Source organism: Acanthochromis polyacanthus, chromosome 1, assembly GCF_021347895.1.
Source record: "Acanthochromis polyacanthus isolate Apoly-LR-REF ecotype Palm Island chromosome 1, KAUST_Apoly_ChrSc, whole genome shotgun sequence".
In the NCBI taxonomy this organism is placed as follows: Eukaryota; Metazoa; Chordata; class Actinopteri; family Pomacentridae; genus Acanthochromis; species Acanthochromis polyacanthus.
In genome coordinates, this window is record NC_067113.1 from 36,474,895 (window position 1) to 36,489,650 (window position 14,756).

A 14,756-nucleotide genomic window follows, 5' to 3' on the forward strand; every position below is an offset into this window, starting at 1 on the left:
AAACTGATGTATTTTTACAGTGGATTTTACAGAGTTGAGACACAAAACCGTTACACGCAATAAAAAACAAAATAAATAATTTCTTCACCAGCTTCATCGGTTTTTCTGTCTTTTTATTTCTGTATTTTCTTGTTTTTGTGGTTAATTTATTTTATTGCAGCTGCTGCTCTGACCACAAGGAGGCGCTGATGAGTCTCCGCCCCGTTTTACCGCCTGTGGCCAATCAAACTGTAGAAGAAAAAAGCCGGAAGCGGAAGTCGTTAGTCGCTTACTGCTAACACGTTAGCATCTCATGTTTTCGTAAGTCGGACGTTTTCCAAACATTCAAAATGAACAAACTGAGTAAATCGCAGGATTTTGACTCGTATGAGATCGAGGAGCCGAGCGACGAGGAGCGAGCAGAAAGCAGGTAAATAAAGTTTTATTTCAAAAGATTTATTTCATTTTAGCTTTAGCGCCGTGAAGCTAACAGAGGCTAAATGCTAACATGTAAACAAACCGGGACACGCTGGAGTCAGTAAAAGCTGCTTCATTTAACCGGTCATTATTATTAGAGCTGCTTCATTTACACGTTTATTATAGTAGAAAAGTCTTTAACCTGCATAAATCGGTTTTACTTATCTGTAAGCTAAACTCACAGCTACATGTCAGTAAAACAAATCAGCTCTGATAGGGAGGTTAGCTCTGGAGTTACGATTGTTTTTAACATTACACGATAATTTTTAAAACTTATTTCTTCAGTGTTTTTGCATGTAAATGTTAGAAAATCTTCAAAATACCCAGTGTGATATCCACAATCCACAGTGTTACCTTGAACTGTCTTGTGTTGTCCAAAACCTCAGAGATTTTTTACTTTAATACCAAAGATGAAGTTAAAAAAAAGAAGCTGTAAATTCTCATATTGAAAATCAAAAACCAACCTGGAAGCTTTGCTGAAACACTAAAATTATTTTTCACTTTTCAAAATCTACACACTAATATAACTGTAAAAATATCTAACAGGTACTAATAGATTTAGAAATACTGATGATCAAACTTTATGTCCTGTAGAGCTGCAGTTATTAATTGATTAGTTAAATTGATCAGGTATTAAATAAATCAGTAAATATTTTGTTAATCCTTTGAGTTATTTTTAAATAACCGATAAAACAGTCTGAGTTCTTTTAAAATGTGAATATTTTCAGGTTTATTTCTTCCTCTGTGACAGAAAAATGAACTTTGGATAAAACAAGACATTTTCCATCCTGGACTCTGACAAACGCTGATCAATATTTCTTAGTTTTTCTGACATTTAGAAACCAATCAACTGATCACTTGATCCAGATAATAATGGACAGATGAGTCATAAGGACAATAAATGATAGCTGCAGCCGTATTGATCCACAAACAGAACCAAAACTGAATCTGATCAAAATGTAATAATGTGTCTGAATCCAGAGTGAGAGTTTTGCAGAAAGTTTAAATGTTTTTGAATAAAAAAATGAACAGAAGTGCTGATCATCAGTAGACAGAGTTGGATGAATCACAGCTGGATTTTCTTCTTGTTGTCTGAAGATAAAGTGAAGCAGAACAAGAACCTTCTTCTCTGTGTTTCAGCTCAGAAGATGAGCTGGACATTCTGCTGAACGGGACTCCAGACCAGAAGAAGAAGCTGATCAGAGAATATCTGACCGGGGAGAGCGAGTCGTCCAGCGAGGACGAGTTTGAGAAAGAGATGGAAGCAGAACTGAGCTCCACCATGAGGACAATGGAGGGAACCTGGAGACCAGCAGCAGGTGAGAGTTTCCTTCAGCTGCCCTGAGAAGACTTCAGGTGGTGATCTAAGTCTGTGTTTAACTAAAACTAGCATTTAATAAAGATTCATGTTAAAATCTGGTGTTTGGAGACTTTCACTGATCAGAGTTACACATTTATGGTCGAAATAAACCAGAACTGTTATTAGATTAAATCTGGTCCCCACATTTTTGTTTGCAGCGTTAGAGTTCCTAAAAAGACAAACACTACTGTTCAAAAGTCTGGAGTCACTTAGAAATGTCCTTCTTGATGAAAGAAAAGCTTTTTTTGTTGAATGAATGATAAATCCAGTGTAGACATTGTTAATGTGCTAAATGACTATTCTAGCTTTTCTTTTTAGTGTATTTTTGCTATATTTTTGAAAAAATATTTTTACTGTACTTTCACTGAATTTTTTTTACCATAATTTGATTGTATATTTTTACTGTATATTTTCCAAATTTTTACTATATTTTTCGATATTTTTACTGTATTTTTGTATACTTTTACTGTATTTGAACAGTGTTTTTGCTATATTTTTTACTGTATTTTACTAAATTTTTGCTGTATTTTTATAATAGTTTTACTGCATTTATACAATGATATTGCTGTATTTTTATTTGAGTTTTACTGTATTTTTACTGGATAATTTCCGAATTTTTACTATATATTTTTACCAAGTTTGAACAATATTTTTACTAGGTTTTTGCTTGATTTTTTGCTATGCTTTTACTGAGTTTTTCCTGTGTTTTTCCTATATTTTTACTCTATTTTTATAGTCATTTACTGTATTTTTATGATATTTTCACTGTATTTTTTCTGTATTTTAATTGTATATTGCTGTATTTTTCCTGTTTTTATTGTAAGAAATGTCCAGTTTAACCCCCCAGTCCTCTGAGGCACATTAATCCTGTTTTATCAGGCAGTTCTCCATCTTATTAACGTGTTTATTCTCCAACAGAAACCTCAGAAGGAGGAGGAGGGGGTTCTGGTTCTGGACTTCCAACCCCTCGGATGTACGATAAAGTTTACTTTGACTCAGACTCAGAGGAAGAAGACACGGCAGGTTAGAAGAACTGGTTTATAAATACATGTTCAGGATTCATCGTTAGTTTCTAACCGTTGGTTTCCTCCTCAGGCAGCTCCACCGGTCGGAGGCGGAGCCAGCGGAGGATCCTGACCAATGACGAGCTGCTGTACGACCCAGACGAGGACGAGCGGGACCAGGCCTGGGTGGACGCCCGGAGGAGAGCGTGAGACGACAGATTTAATCAGTCTTTAGTGATAAAACCCAGAGCGGGGGACGACGGTCACTGAGCCTCTTCTGTTCCTGTTCAGATACAGCAGGAAGCGACCGGCGGCGCTCCGATCTCAGCCTCGACCACATCAGGGTTTACCGAGCAGCGACGCCGTCCTCAACTGTCCCGCCTGCATGACCACGCTCTGCCTCGACTGTCAGAGGTCAGAAATGAACGTGTTGCTGTTAGACTGAGGTTCATTTTAAAGTCCTGCAGCTCCTCTGTAAACCAGAACACCATGAAGGAGAGAGAAGGATGGAGCTGTCTTCTGGCAGCAGGAAGTCAGAAAATAATGAAGGTTTATTTGGTTATTTATTGTAATTTACTCAATATTTTAGAAACCTTGAATGTCCAGAATGATTCAGAATTTTCCATAAATGATCAAAAATGGCTTAAAGTGTTTCCAGGATGACTTGAGATCTGACGTAAATCAATCCAAACGTGTCCAAAATGACAGTTTGCCCAAATTTTCTTAAAAAGTTCACAAAATGACCTAACTGTGTCCAAAATGTGTCAAAAATGCCCTAAAATCTTTGTAAAAGGACTAAAAATGTGTCCAAAATGACAAAAAGTCTTACTTTTTCTTAGCTTCTGTCTCGTTTTTCTTCACTGTGGTTCAGAGACGTCTGCTATCAGCAGGACTCAGTGAGAATGATGGAAAATACTGACAATTACTTAAACTTTGCTTAACAAATCTAAATATTGAGTAAAATGTCTCAAAACTTTCTAGAAAATTCGTCCAGAATCACTACTGTTGGTGTTTGTGACAAAAAAATTATCTCAAATGACTGAAACTCGTCTAAACTGACCCACAAGCTGTGTACAACATTTGTCCAATATCTACTTAAAATAGTAAAAAAAAAGTTGTCTAAAATGACTGAAACTTGTCTCGAATTGCAAAAAATCATCTAAAATTCCTTCAAAATGAATCCACGTCTTCTGGAAGTTAAAATGATCGAAACAGGAACAAGAAACAGTTCTTTTATTGTTTTTTTAAACAAAATGTGAAAAACCTGCACATTATTTCCTAACAGAAGTCGCCTACGCTGGATAAATGTCGTCTCCACAAACTGTAAAGATGTTTAACTGTTGATGCTTTTACAGAATCAACAAACTCTGAGACAAACGACACAAAACAGAACAAAAAAGAGACAAAAATGAGGCAAAGAAGTTACAAAGCAACAAAAACATGAGACGAATGACAACAAACAGCAAAAACAGACAAAATATTACAAAAATGAGACACAAAAGAACAATCTAGTATTTTACTTTCTGATCCAAACAACTTGTCATGGTCTATAAATGATTTTAAATTTATACTTTTACTAATTTACAATCTGCAGTTAATGTCTTCTCTGGAGTTTTTCTGGCACTTTACAGGTTAACTGTGTGTGAAAAAATGAATCTCCAGATAATTAAACCAGTCAAGTCAAGTTGTGTTTGAACTGATTTCTGCTGCTGAAGTGAGAATCTTCAGTTTTATTCCCTGACAAATGTCGACTTATTCGTGTGCTTTGTGTTCAGACATGAGAAGTACCGGACTCAGTACCGAGCCATGTTTGTGATGAACTGCACGGTGAAGAAGGACGAGGTTCTGAGGTACAAGAACCAGGAGGACAGGAAGCAGAGGAGGAGGAAGAGGAGGAAGGACCAGCAGACCGAAGCTCAGACGGACCAGACTCCCGACCCGACGCCGGCCGGGATGGAGGCCGACGAGGTGTACCACCCGGTGCAGTGCTCCGAGTGCTCCACAGAGGTGGCTGTGCTGGATAAGGACGAGGTCTACCACTTCTTCAACATCCTGGCCAGCCACTGCTGACACCAGATGGACCTTCTTCATCTGCTCAGTCTGATCTGAAGCTGGAACAGATACTGGACTCTCGTAAGAACCAAGGAGAGCTGCAGCAGGTCAACTCAGACAGACTCTAAAATGTTGTGTTGTTGCTCTGAATGTTCAGGATGTGGAAGTATTAAAATGTTGGTGGGCTGAAGTCATCTTAAATAAATCCTTCATGAAGCAATGAATCGTCAAAACAAGACACAAAGTGACAAAAACGAGACAAAAATGACAAAAATTAGACAAATCAAGACACAAAATGACAATTGAGACAGAAAGCGACAGAGACAGACACAAAATGACAAAACGAGACACAGGTAGACTGAAATCATCTGTAAATAAATCATCAGTAGATGTTCCAGATGTTCCTCTAAGTTCTACCTGCAGATATTCAGCCTGAAAGAACCAGAAACCAACAGAACCAGCGGCAGAATAGACCTCTGGAGCCGAATTAGTTCATGTTTAAATCATTTCTAAAATATATCAGGACTAGTGAGGAATAAAATACAAACAGTTATCAGTTGATTCCAGATGATCCAGATGTTGGTTGTTGAGCTGCTGTTAATAGTTTAATCCACTTTATGTTCATCGGTTTGAACTAAACGCAGAAACAGAGACAACTTCAGTTATCCTGATAAAGAACATTTATAAATAAAAAACTTTTCATTGATTTACTGGTTTATTTGTTCTTCTTTCATTTCATTTTTTTAACAAACCTATTTTCAATAAACCTTTGGTTCATTTCATCTCACATCATCTAATACTATTTTTATCATTACTAATGTTATTTTTATTATTATCGTCATTAGGAGCCGCTCTCTACTTTCATCTAAACTTTATTTAGGGATAAATAAACAGGAACTTCGTGGTTTGCGTCACTCTGTGAACGAGGAGCTGTGATTGGCTGAAGCGGGGGCACCTTCTGATATGACGTCACACGCCGCTGCTCGGAACCCGGACGGAGGAAACGGAGCTAACTAGCGGATAAATTCGGACCGTCATGGCACTGGGAGACTGTTGGAAGCAACTGTCCTGGTTCTACTACCAGTACCTGCTGGTGACGGCGCTCTATATGCTGGAGCCCTGGGAGCGGACGGTGTTCAGTATCCTTCACCGAGCTTACGGCCGCCAGACGCGGCGGGACTGTCGAGCTAACATGCTAACACTAGCCAGGATGTCAGCGCAGCTAACCTAGCTTTAGCTAACTTAGACTTTTCTTTGTTTACATAAATTAAAGCAGATAGAGTTATTTCATATTCACCAGTTAAGGCTAGTAACACTCGTCTTGTGTTTTATAGCTAATTCTGCGGATTTATCATGTAAAATAACTCGCGTATGTTTTCGTTTAAAAGAAAAAGTTTCGCCAACTGCTCACATGTTGGAAGAAAAAACGGTTTTATGACAAAATGGCCTCATTTATAATCTTTTGATTAATGCCGAATGAAAGAAGCACTTAAAGTGTTTAGATTACAGCTGAAAGCCTTGTTCTACCTGGTGTCTGTATTTACCTGCAGGCTAAAAATCGTAAACACCTGAAACCTGTTATGGGGTTTTGCATAAGAAAGTCAAACTGCTTCCTTGTTGTTGCCATGTTGGTCTGAAGAGACAGAAATATGTTTGTAATAACAGTCATGTGTCACTGCCGAACTATAGACTGAACACTAAGTACTAGAGAAGGTATGAGGTTTTATTCTACTACTTTTTAATCTTTTGTGCGTTTAAAATTCGTTTAAAAGGTAGAATTCTTAACGAGGCGTGTGGGCGGTGTCGATGCTAAGCTAGCTGCTGATCCACTGTCAGGTGATTAGCACATGCTGGTTACATATATTCTAGTTGTTCTTGGTCTTGTAGCTCAACTGAGAGGTTCACCTTCACTCCGTCAGGTAACAGAGCTGCTGTTATTAATAAGTAAATCTGAGATCTGTGCGGTAGGAAACTCCTCAGAATCATCCGATTTACCTGAAGGATCAACTTCCTGTAGCTGGTGTCGGTCACCTGGTGTCTCCCCTCAGGCTCAGGTGTGTTTGTTATGGAATGTCACTGAGCTGCTGTATGTTAATTTTTCAGACATGTAAACTCTGTTTAGAATAATTATTGTTTTTCAAGCTGAAATATTTCATTTTGTGTCATAGACAGGTGAAAAACTGACTTGTTTAGATGTTAAACTCTCCTGGTTTACAGCTGTGATGATGAATGTGGACGTGACAACAGATGGAGGACGTTTAACTATGACTCCAAAGGTTCATCAGTCAGTCCAGATGTTTACTCCACTTCTTTAGAAGAGCCTGTGGTTGTTGAAGATTGATGTGGATTTAGTTCTACAGTTTCATCTATCAGATGCTTTCATCTAAAGCGACATCCATCTGAGAGCAGATCCAACACCAGCAAGGCTTTAGTCAGGAGAAAGCAACCTGGAGATGAACCATAGAACAGGTTCAGTGTGGTGATAGGACCGTGGTGTCTACAGGAAGTACAGATGGAATAGGAATTTATTTGTTACTGCTTTTAGGTCACGGTAAAGGTGTTCGGTGAATAGCTGGTTTTAGTCTTTTCTTAAAGACTGAACAGAGTTTGGTAACTGGTTCCACCACCGGGGAACCACAGAGGACAAGAGTCCAGCTATAGACCGGCCCTGTTGTGGTGGTTGGATCAGGAACCTTTGGTTGGCTTCATATTCAATTCAATTAAGTTTTATTTATACAGCGTCAATTACAGTCAAATCGTCTCAAGACGCTTTACAGAACCCATATGCCTGACCCCCAGAGCAGCCCAAAGGTGACAGTGGCAGGAAAACACCCTTTTAACAGGGAAGAAACCTCGAGCAGAACCCAGCTCTGAAATGTGTTTAAAATAACTTGAAACCTGTCCAAAATGACCTCAAACCTGTCTAAAATAACTAAAAACTTGTCCAAAATGACTTGAGACTAGTTGAAGTTTAATCTGAAGCATCAGAGACTCGTTGCCTTGTCCTCCTGAACTCGTCCTTCAGACTCGCTGCTCGTCTCCGTGGCTGCCATGGCCGTCTACACCGGATACGTCTTCATGCCGCAGCACATCATGGCCATCCTGCACTACTTCGAGGTGGTCCAGTGACTCCGCCCCCTCACCTGTCTGTCCTTCTCCTGGCCGTCAGTCCTGGAGCCTCAGATCTGAACTGTTGAGGACCTGGAGCTGCTGGACGAAGGTGTTTCTGGTCTTCCTCACGGTTAGAAGACGTCTGAAGGACAGAACTGTCGTCTCTCCGGTCTGAGAGCCAAATCCGATCATTAGATGTTCAACTTTCTGTCCACTTCAGAGTCTTCTGTCTCCACAAACCGTCTGTAATAAGAAACATGTTTGATCTCTACGTCTTTGTTTGTGTCTGAAACCTTCTGGTAAACCAAAGACTGTGAACTGGTCCAGTCCCTGAGTCCTTCTGAAGCACAACGTTCAGCCGGTTTCCTTTTGAGGCGTCTTCTCTGAACCGGTTTCAGCAGGAATCTGAATCTGTTGACTCTAAGCTGTCAGACGCTGCTCGGTGTCGCAGCTTTCAGATTTCAGGTCGTCTTTCAGCCCTAAGATGTAAAAAATCAGCTGCAGATGAAGACATTAAATCCAAATCTTTCTCAGTTTCTGCTGCTCTCGGATCAGTTTCATTGGAAGCAGTAATATTGTGATATTTTTTCTTGTTTTTTGTCCTTTTCTTTCCCGTCGTTTGTCCATTTTTTTTGTCACTTTGGAACATTTTTTCCATAAATGACACTCTGGTCGATCTGCATCTTTATGAGCTGAAATAACTTCAGTTTAAACTCCAAACCTGCTCACAGGAAACATTCCAGAAAGACAATAAATCTCTTTAACCAGTTTTTTTGGTTCATTTTCTTGAGTATAGTCGACTTTTTTTGTTCAAATAACAGTGAAATAAAGATTTCTGTCTCCAATTAAAGATCATGTATTCAGTGAGAAATAAACTAAACTTTAGAAGCTTTTTAATGTTTCAGATAAAAATGTTTTTAGAGAAAACGGCTCCAGAGTTTCTGTAAAAATGGAACATCTGGAGGAGAGTTTGGAGCAAAGGGACGGATTTTCCTCCAGAGAATCTGAAGACTTTCAGTTTGTTTAATATTTCTGAGGAAGCTCAGCAGAGACGGTTTGTTGTGGATTTAATGTTAATACAGAACAGAAAACTTTATTTAAAACCACTCCTCAGATGACGGTTTCTTCTTTTGGCACAGAAACTTCAGATGAATTCCATTTGTTCGTGATCTTTCTGTCCTCTCACTGCCTCTGGAAATGATTTGATCCTGAACTGTATTTTCCTCAGCTGTGTATAAACTCTTGTAAACATATTTGTAAAGTTTTCTAGTGTAGATGAGATGTTTGTGTGTTTGTGATGCTACAAATGAGAACATTAAAGGGAGCTTTCTCTAAACTCACGGCTTTACGTTTCATCATCTTTAGTTCATTTACAGGAATCAAGACTGAAGATTCTGCTGATCATTTCTAAAGTTGTGTTTTTATAAAATGTCTGCAGCTGCAACTTTTACAGTCCAGAATTTAAAACTGCAGAAAACTCTTGTTTAATCCTCTGATACCAGGAGTGTCCAACATGAGGCCCGTGGTCCAAAAGCGGTCCTCCAGAGGGTCCAACATGAGGCCCGTGGGCCAAAAGCGGTCCTCCAGAGGGTCCAACATGAGGCCCGTGGTCCAAAAGCGGTCCTCCAGAGGGTCCAACATGAGGCCCGTGGTCCAAAAGCGGTCCTCCAGAGGGTCCAACATGAGGCCCGTGGGCCAAAAGCGGTCCTCCAGAGGGTCCAACATGAGGCCCGTGGGCCAAAAGCGGTCCTCCAGAGGGTCCAACATGAGGCCCGTGGTCCAAAAGTGGTCCTCCAGAGGGTCCAACATGAGGCCCGTGGACCAAAAGTGGTCCTCCAGAGGGTCCAACATGAGGCCCGTGGTCCCAAAGCGGTCCTCCAGAGGGTCCAACATGAGGCCCGTGGACCAAAAGAGGTCCTCCAGAGGGTCCAACATGAGGCCCGTGGTCCAAAAGTGGTCCTCCAGAGGGTCCAACATGAGGCCCGTGGTCCAAAAGTGGTCCTCCAGAGGGTCCAACATGAGGCCCGTGGTCCCAAAGCGGTCCTCCAGAGGGTCCAACATGAGGCCCGTGGACCAAAGAGGTCCTCCAGAGGGTCCAACATGAGGCCCGTGGTCCAAAAGTGGTCCTCCAGAGGGTCCAACATGAGGCCCGTGGACCAAAAGCGGTCCTCCAGAGGGTCCAACATGAGGCCCGTGGTCCAAAAGTGGTCCTCCAGAGGGTCCAACATGAGGCCCGTGGTCCAAAAGTGGTCCTCCAGAGGGTCCAATCCGGTCCTCAAAGTGTAAAAATTCCAGAGAAGACATTAACTGCAGATTGTAAATTAGTAAAACTATAAATTTAAAATCATTTCTAGACCATGAAACGAAGTTTGATCAGAAAGAAACAAAGGAACCATGAGGAGCTGTGGTTATTTTCAGGTTATTCGGCTGTGGTTTTACTGGTTTTACTGGACATCAGACTGGGCTGAATGAGTTTGACTTCTGATCTAATAAATCAGATTCCTGTTTTTGTACAGCAGCTTTAATCGCGTTTTTTCTGGATGTATTTGCTGATGTTGGACACTAGATGGAGACATTTTCTCTCTGATCTGTTCACAGAAACACCGAGTCACTGAAGGAAACCTTATTTTAGAGTTTATGGATTCAACTGGGGCTGCACAGTAGATTTAAATAAAACAGGGCTGCACAGTGGGTAGTGGTTAGCACTGTCGCCTTGCAGCAAGAAGATCCCCGGTTCAAATCCCGGCCTGGGATCTTTCTGCATGGAGTTTGCATGTTCTCCCTGTACATGCGTGGGTTTTCTCCGGGTACTCCGGCTTCCTCCCACAGTCCAAAAACATGCTGAGGTTAATTGGTTACTCTAAATTGTCTGTAGGTGTGAATGTGAGTGTGATTGTGTGTCTGTATATGTAGCCCTGTGACAGACTGGTGACCTGTCCAGGGTGTCCCCTGCCTTCACCTGAGTCAGCTGGGATAGACTCCAGCACCCCCCATGAGGATAAAGTGGTGTATAGAGAATGGATGGATTCAAATAGAATCTTTAAAGGAGAGAAAAGCTCATTGATTCCTGCAAGAACAAGACGAGAACCTGACGGACAGAACACCTGGAGGTCTGCTGTTTCATCGTTATTCCAAACTGGAATCTATTACCATATTTAACATGTTTTTAAAGTAATTAGTGGGGGAATAGAACTCTGTATTTTCACTTTACGGGGCATTTTTATTCCATTCTGTTCTATTCTTTTAAGCCTCTCGTCTCCAAACATTCCTCAGAAGATGAATCATGGAGCTAATTGTTCCTGACGGACTTGAACGCAGCGTTTAGTCTGCTGATCAAACACAATATTTACAGAAATATTCAAAGTTTAGCTGCAAAAAACTTGATCATTTTATTTCTTTATTCCGTTCTTCAGTACTTTAGATCACATCATTAATTTATAATGAATATTGTTGCCGATTAATTGACTTAAATTAATAATAATATGTGAAATCCTGTCAGCTGTTTTCTTCTGTTTTCAGGATGTTTTGTCTTTAATGATTCAGTATTTGGAGCATTTAAACTAAAGAAAAACACAAAGTTCACATCTACAGTGCATCCGGAAAGTATTCACAGCGCGTTACCTTTTCCACATTTTGTTATGTTACAGTCTTATACCAAATCGGATTCAATTCATTTTTTCCCTTAAAATTCTACACACAACACCCCATAATGACAACATGAAAAAAGTTTTTTTGAGATTCTTGAAAATTTATTAAAAATAAAAAACTAAGAGACCACATGTACATAAGTATTCACAGCCTTTGCTTAATACTTTGTTGATGCACCTTTGGCAGCAATTACAGCCTCAAGTCTTTTTGAATATGATGCCACAAGCTTGGCACACCTATCTTTGGGCAGTTTTGCCCATTCCTCTTTGCAACACCTCTCAAGCTCCATCAAGTTGGATGGGGAGCGCCGGTGCACAGCCATTTTCAGATCTCTCCAGAGATGCTCAATTGGATTCAAGTCCGGGCTCTGGCTGGGCCACTCAAGGACATTCACAGAGTTGTCCTGAAGCCACTTCTTTGCTATCTTGGCTGTGTGCTTAGGGTCGTTGTCCTGCTGAAAGATGAACCGCCGCCCCAGTTTGAGGTCAAGAGCGCTCTGGAGCAGGTTTTCATCCAGGATGTCTCTGTACATTGCTGCATTCATCTTCCCCTCTATCTTGACTAGTTTCCCAGTTCCTGCTGCTGAAAAACATCCCCACAGCATGATGCTACCGCCACCATGCTTCACTGTAGGGATGGTATTGGCCTGGTGATGAGCAGTGCCTGGTTTCCTCCAAACAAAACGCCTAGCATTCACACCAAAGAGTTCAATCTTTGTCTCATCAGACCAGAGAATTTTTTTGCTGATGGTCTGAGAGTCCTTCAGGTGCCTTTTGGCAAACTCCAGGCGGGCTGCCATGTGCCTTTTACGAAGAAGTGGCTTCCGTCTGGCCACTCTACCAAACAGGCCTGATTTGTGGATTGCTGCAGAGATGGTTGTCCTTCTGGAAGGTTCTCCTCTCTCCACAGAGGAACGCTGGAGCTCTGACAAAGTGACCATGGGGTTCTTAGTCACCTCTCTGACGAAGGCCCTTCTCCCCCGATTGCTCAGTTTAGATGGCCGGCCGGCTCTAGGAAGAGTCCTGGTGGTTCCAAATGTCTTCCATTTACGGATGATGGAGGCCACCGTGCTCATTGGGACCTTCAAAGCAGCAGAAATTTTTCTGTACCCTTCCCCAGACTTGTGCCTCGTCACAATCCTGTTTCGGAGGTCTACAGACAATTCCTTTGACTTCATGCTTGGTTTATGCTCTGACATGCACTGCCAACTGTGGAACCTTATATAGACAGGTGTGTGCCTTTCCAAATCATGTCCAATCAACTGAATTTGCCACAGGTGGACTCCAATTAAGCAGTAGAAGCGTCTCAAGGATGATCAGTGGAAACAGGATGCACATGAGCTCAATTTAGAGCTTCATGGCAAAGGCTGTGAATACTTATGTACATGTAATTTCTTTGTTTTTTATTTTTAATAAATTTGCAAGACTCTCAAAAAAACTTTTTTCATTTTGTCATTATGGGGTGTTATGTGTAGAATTTTAAGGGAAAAAAATAATTGAATCCGATTTGGAATAAGGCTGTAACATAACAAAATGTGGAAAAAGTGAAACGCTGTGAATACTTTCTGGATGCACTGTAAAGAGGCTGAAATCAGTACATTTTCTTTCCTGTTTCTCCTCAAATTAATGCCTTATTAAGTAAATTCTGATTAATGGAATATTAGTTTGAGCACAGATGTTTTCTTTGCTGGATTAAAAGTAATCGAATCTGTTGATGGAATCACAGAAATAAAGTTCAGTTAAAAATAGAAACCAGAGGATGTAAGTTTGATCAGCGTTTGGCCAAAAATACACACAAAAAAACAGTTTAAATAACAAATAAACCAATAAAAATTAGAGTGACGATAACAATAATAATAAGAAAATGTTTTATAATAAATATATTAACATTCTTATTAATAATAATTGTTATTTCTAGTAGCAGGAACAGAAAATGTAATTTAATTACTATTATTATTAACATTAGTACTATGAAATATTCTTATTATTGTTAGCAGTGTTAATAATAATGATAAAGATACATTTTATTTGTATAACACTTTTTAGAACACTCAAACACACTTTACACGTAAAAGTACTATGGATTACTTTTATTGTGAAGTATTCTTATTGTTAGTAGTAGTAGTACTATAAAATATTCTTTATAACAGCAATGATACCATAAAGTACTGTAATTATCATTAGTAGTAGTAATGTAAAATAGTTTAGTTTTTATTAGTCATAATACTATAAAGTGTTATTTTATTATTAGTAGTACTATAAAGTATTGTTATGATTATTGTAGTAATATATGAGAATATATTCTCATAATATCAGTATTATTTATTATTATTATTGTTATTATTATATTATTATTAGTCATTATTGTTATAGCTATGATCATGTTATTATTATTGTTATTATATTTATTATTATCTACTATCTCTCTCTAATCTATTATCCTGTTTCCTGATCAGCTGTTTTCGTGCTTCCTGTGCGCGTGGTCTCGGCACACGTCTGTTTACTTCCGCTTCTCTGGAAGCACGAGGACGACATGCGGCTCGCGGAGTCCCCAATGGCGGCAAGTACGTCCAGTGCGCGGGCACGTAGAGACTTCATTTATTAAAGTTGAATAAAGTTCAGAGGAGGTGAAGGTTTAAAGACTCCCACTGCGCATGTCTGAAATGATTCTTCATTTAATTCTGTAATTAATCCATCAGAGTGAAAACATCACGTGGTGTAACACGCTGGACCTTCATCCTCCTCATCCTCCTCATCCTCACAGAGAGAACATCGCATCCAGCACGTATCACACTCCTCACACATCTCACACACTCATAAACACACACCCAGAGCAGCCCTTCACAATAAGAGCACGACCTACATTTTAAGGTTCAGACTCCGCAGAGTAAAACACAGATCTGGTTCTGAGGTTCTGAGAGGGGATTATTTTAGGGCTTGATTTCAAAATTCAAATATTCTATTTTATTTTTATTGATTGATTGATTGATTGATTTAAATACAACACCTAAATTTGGATCTTTATTAGAAACCATTAAATAATTTTGCAAATTCTAAAACCTGATATTTAAATTGCCTGAATGTGTACGATATTTAATAAAAGAGGGTTTTAAATGGGAATGAATT

General features: G+C 39.8%; 2 protein-coding genes across 2 annotated transcripts; both read left to right on the forward strand.

Moving 5' to 3' along the window:
* The first annotated feature begins 55 nt into the window (after positions 1–55).
* eapp (e2f-associated phosphoprotein) lies at positions 56–5,578 on the forward strand. The gene is made up of 6 exons (XM_022206948.2): positions 56–409; positions 1,597–1,775; positions 2,735–2,839; positions 2,912–3,026; positions 3,112–3,234; positions 4,596–5,578. The coding sequence occupies exons 1-6, from the start codon at positions 330–332 to the stop codon at positions 4,888–4,890; spliced, it is 897 nt and encodes a 298-aa protein (XP_022062640.1). The 5' UTR covers positions 56–329; the 3' UTR covers positions 4,891–5,578.
* A 245-nt stretch (positions 5,579–5,823) lies between these two features.
* On the forward strand, positions 5,824–9,323 carry sptssa (serine palmitoyltransferase, small subunit A). The gene is made up of 2 exons (XM_051947764.1): positions 5,824–6,011; positions 7,898–9,323. The coding sequence occupies exons 1-2, from the start codon at positions 5,909–5,911 to the stop codon at positions 7,999–8,001; spliced, it is 207 nt and encodes a 68-aa protein (XP_051803724.1). The 5' UTR covers positions 5,824–5,908; the 3' UTR covers positions 8,002–9,323.
* The last annotated feature ends 5,433 nt before the right edge of the window (positions 9,324–14,756 follow it).

Excerpts from the sequence above, each read along its gene's own strand:
- sptssa (XM_051947764.1), top strand. The coding sequence starts at position 5,909 with ATGGCACTGGGAGACTGTTGGAAGCAACTGTCCTGGTTCTACTACCAG. Across the intron at positions 6,012-7,897 it reads CTGGGAGCGGACGGTGTTCA|ACTCGCTGCTCGTCTCCGTG; the intron begins GTATCCTTCACC and ends CTCGTCCTTCAG.
- eapp (XM_022206948.2), top strand. The coding sequence starts at position 330 with ATGAACAAACTGAGTAAATCGCAGGATTTTGACTCGTATGAGATCGAG. Across the intron at positions 2,840-2,911 it reads AGAGGAAGAAGACACGGCAG|GCAGCTCCACCGGTCGGAGG; the intron begins GTTAGAAGAACT and ends TTTCCTCCTCAG. Across the intron at positions 3,027-3,111 it reads GTGGACGCCCGGAGGAGAGC|ATACAGCAGGAAGCGACCGG; the intron begins GTGAGACGACAG and ends GTTCCTGTTCAG.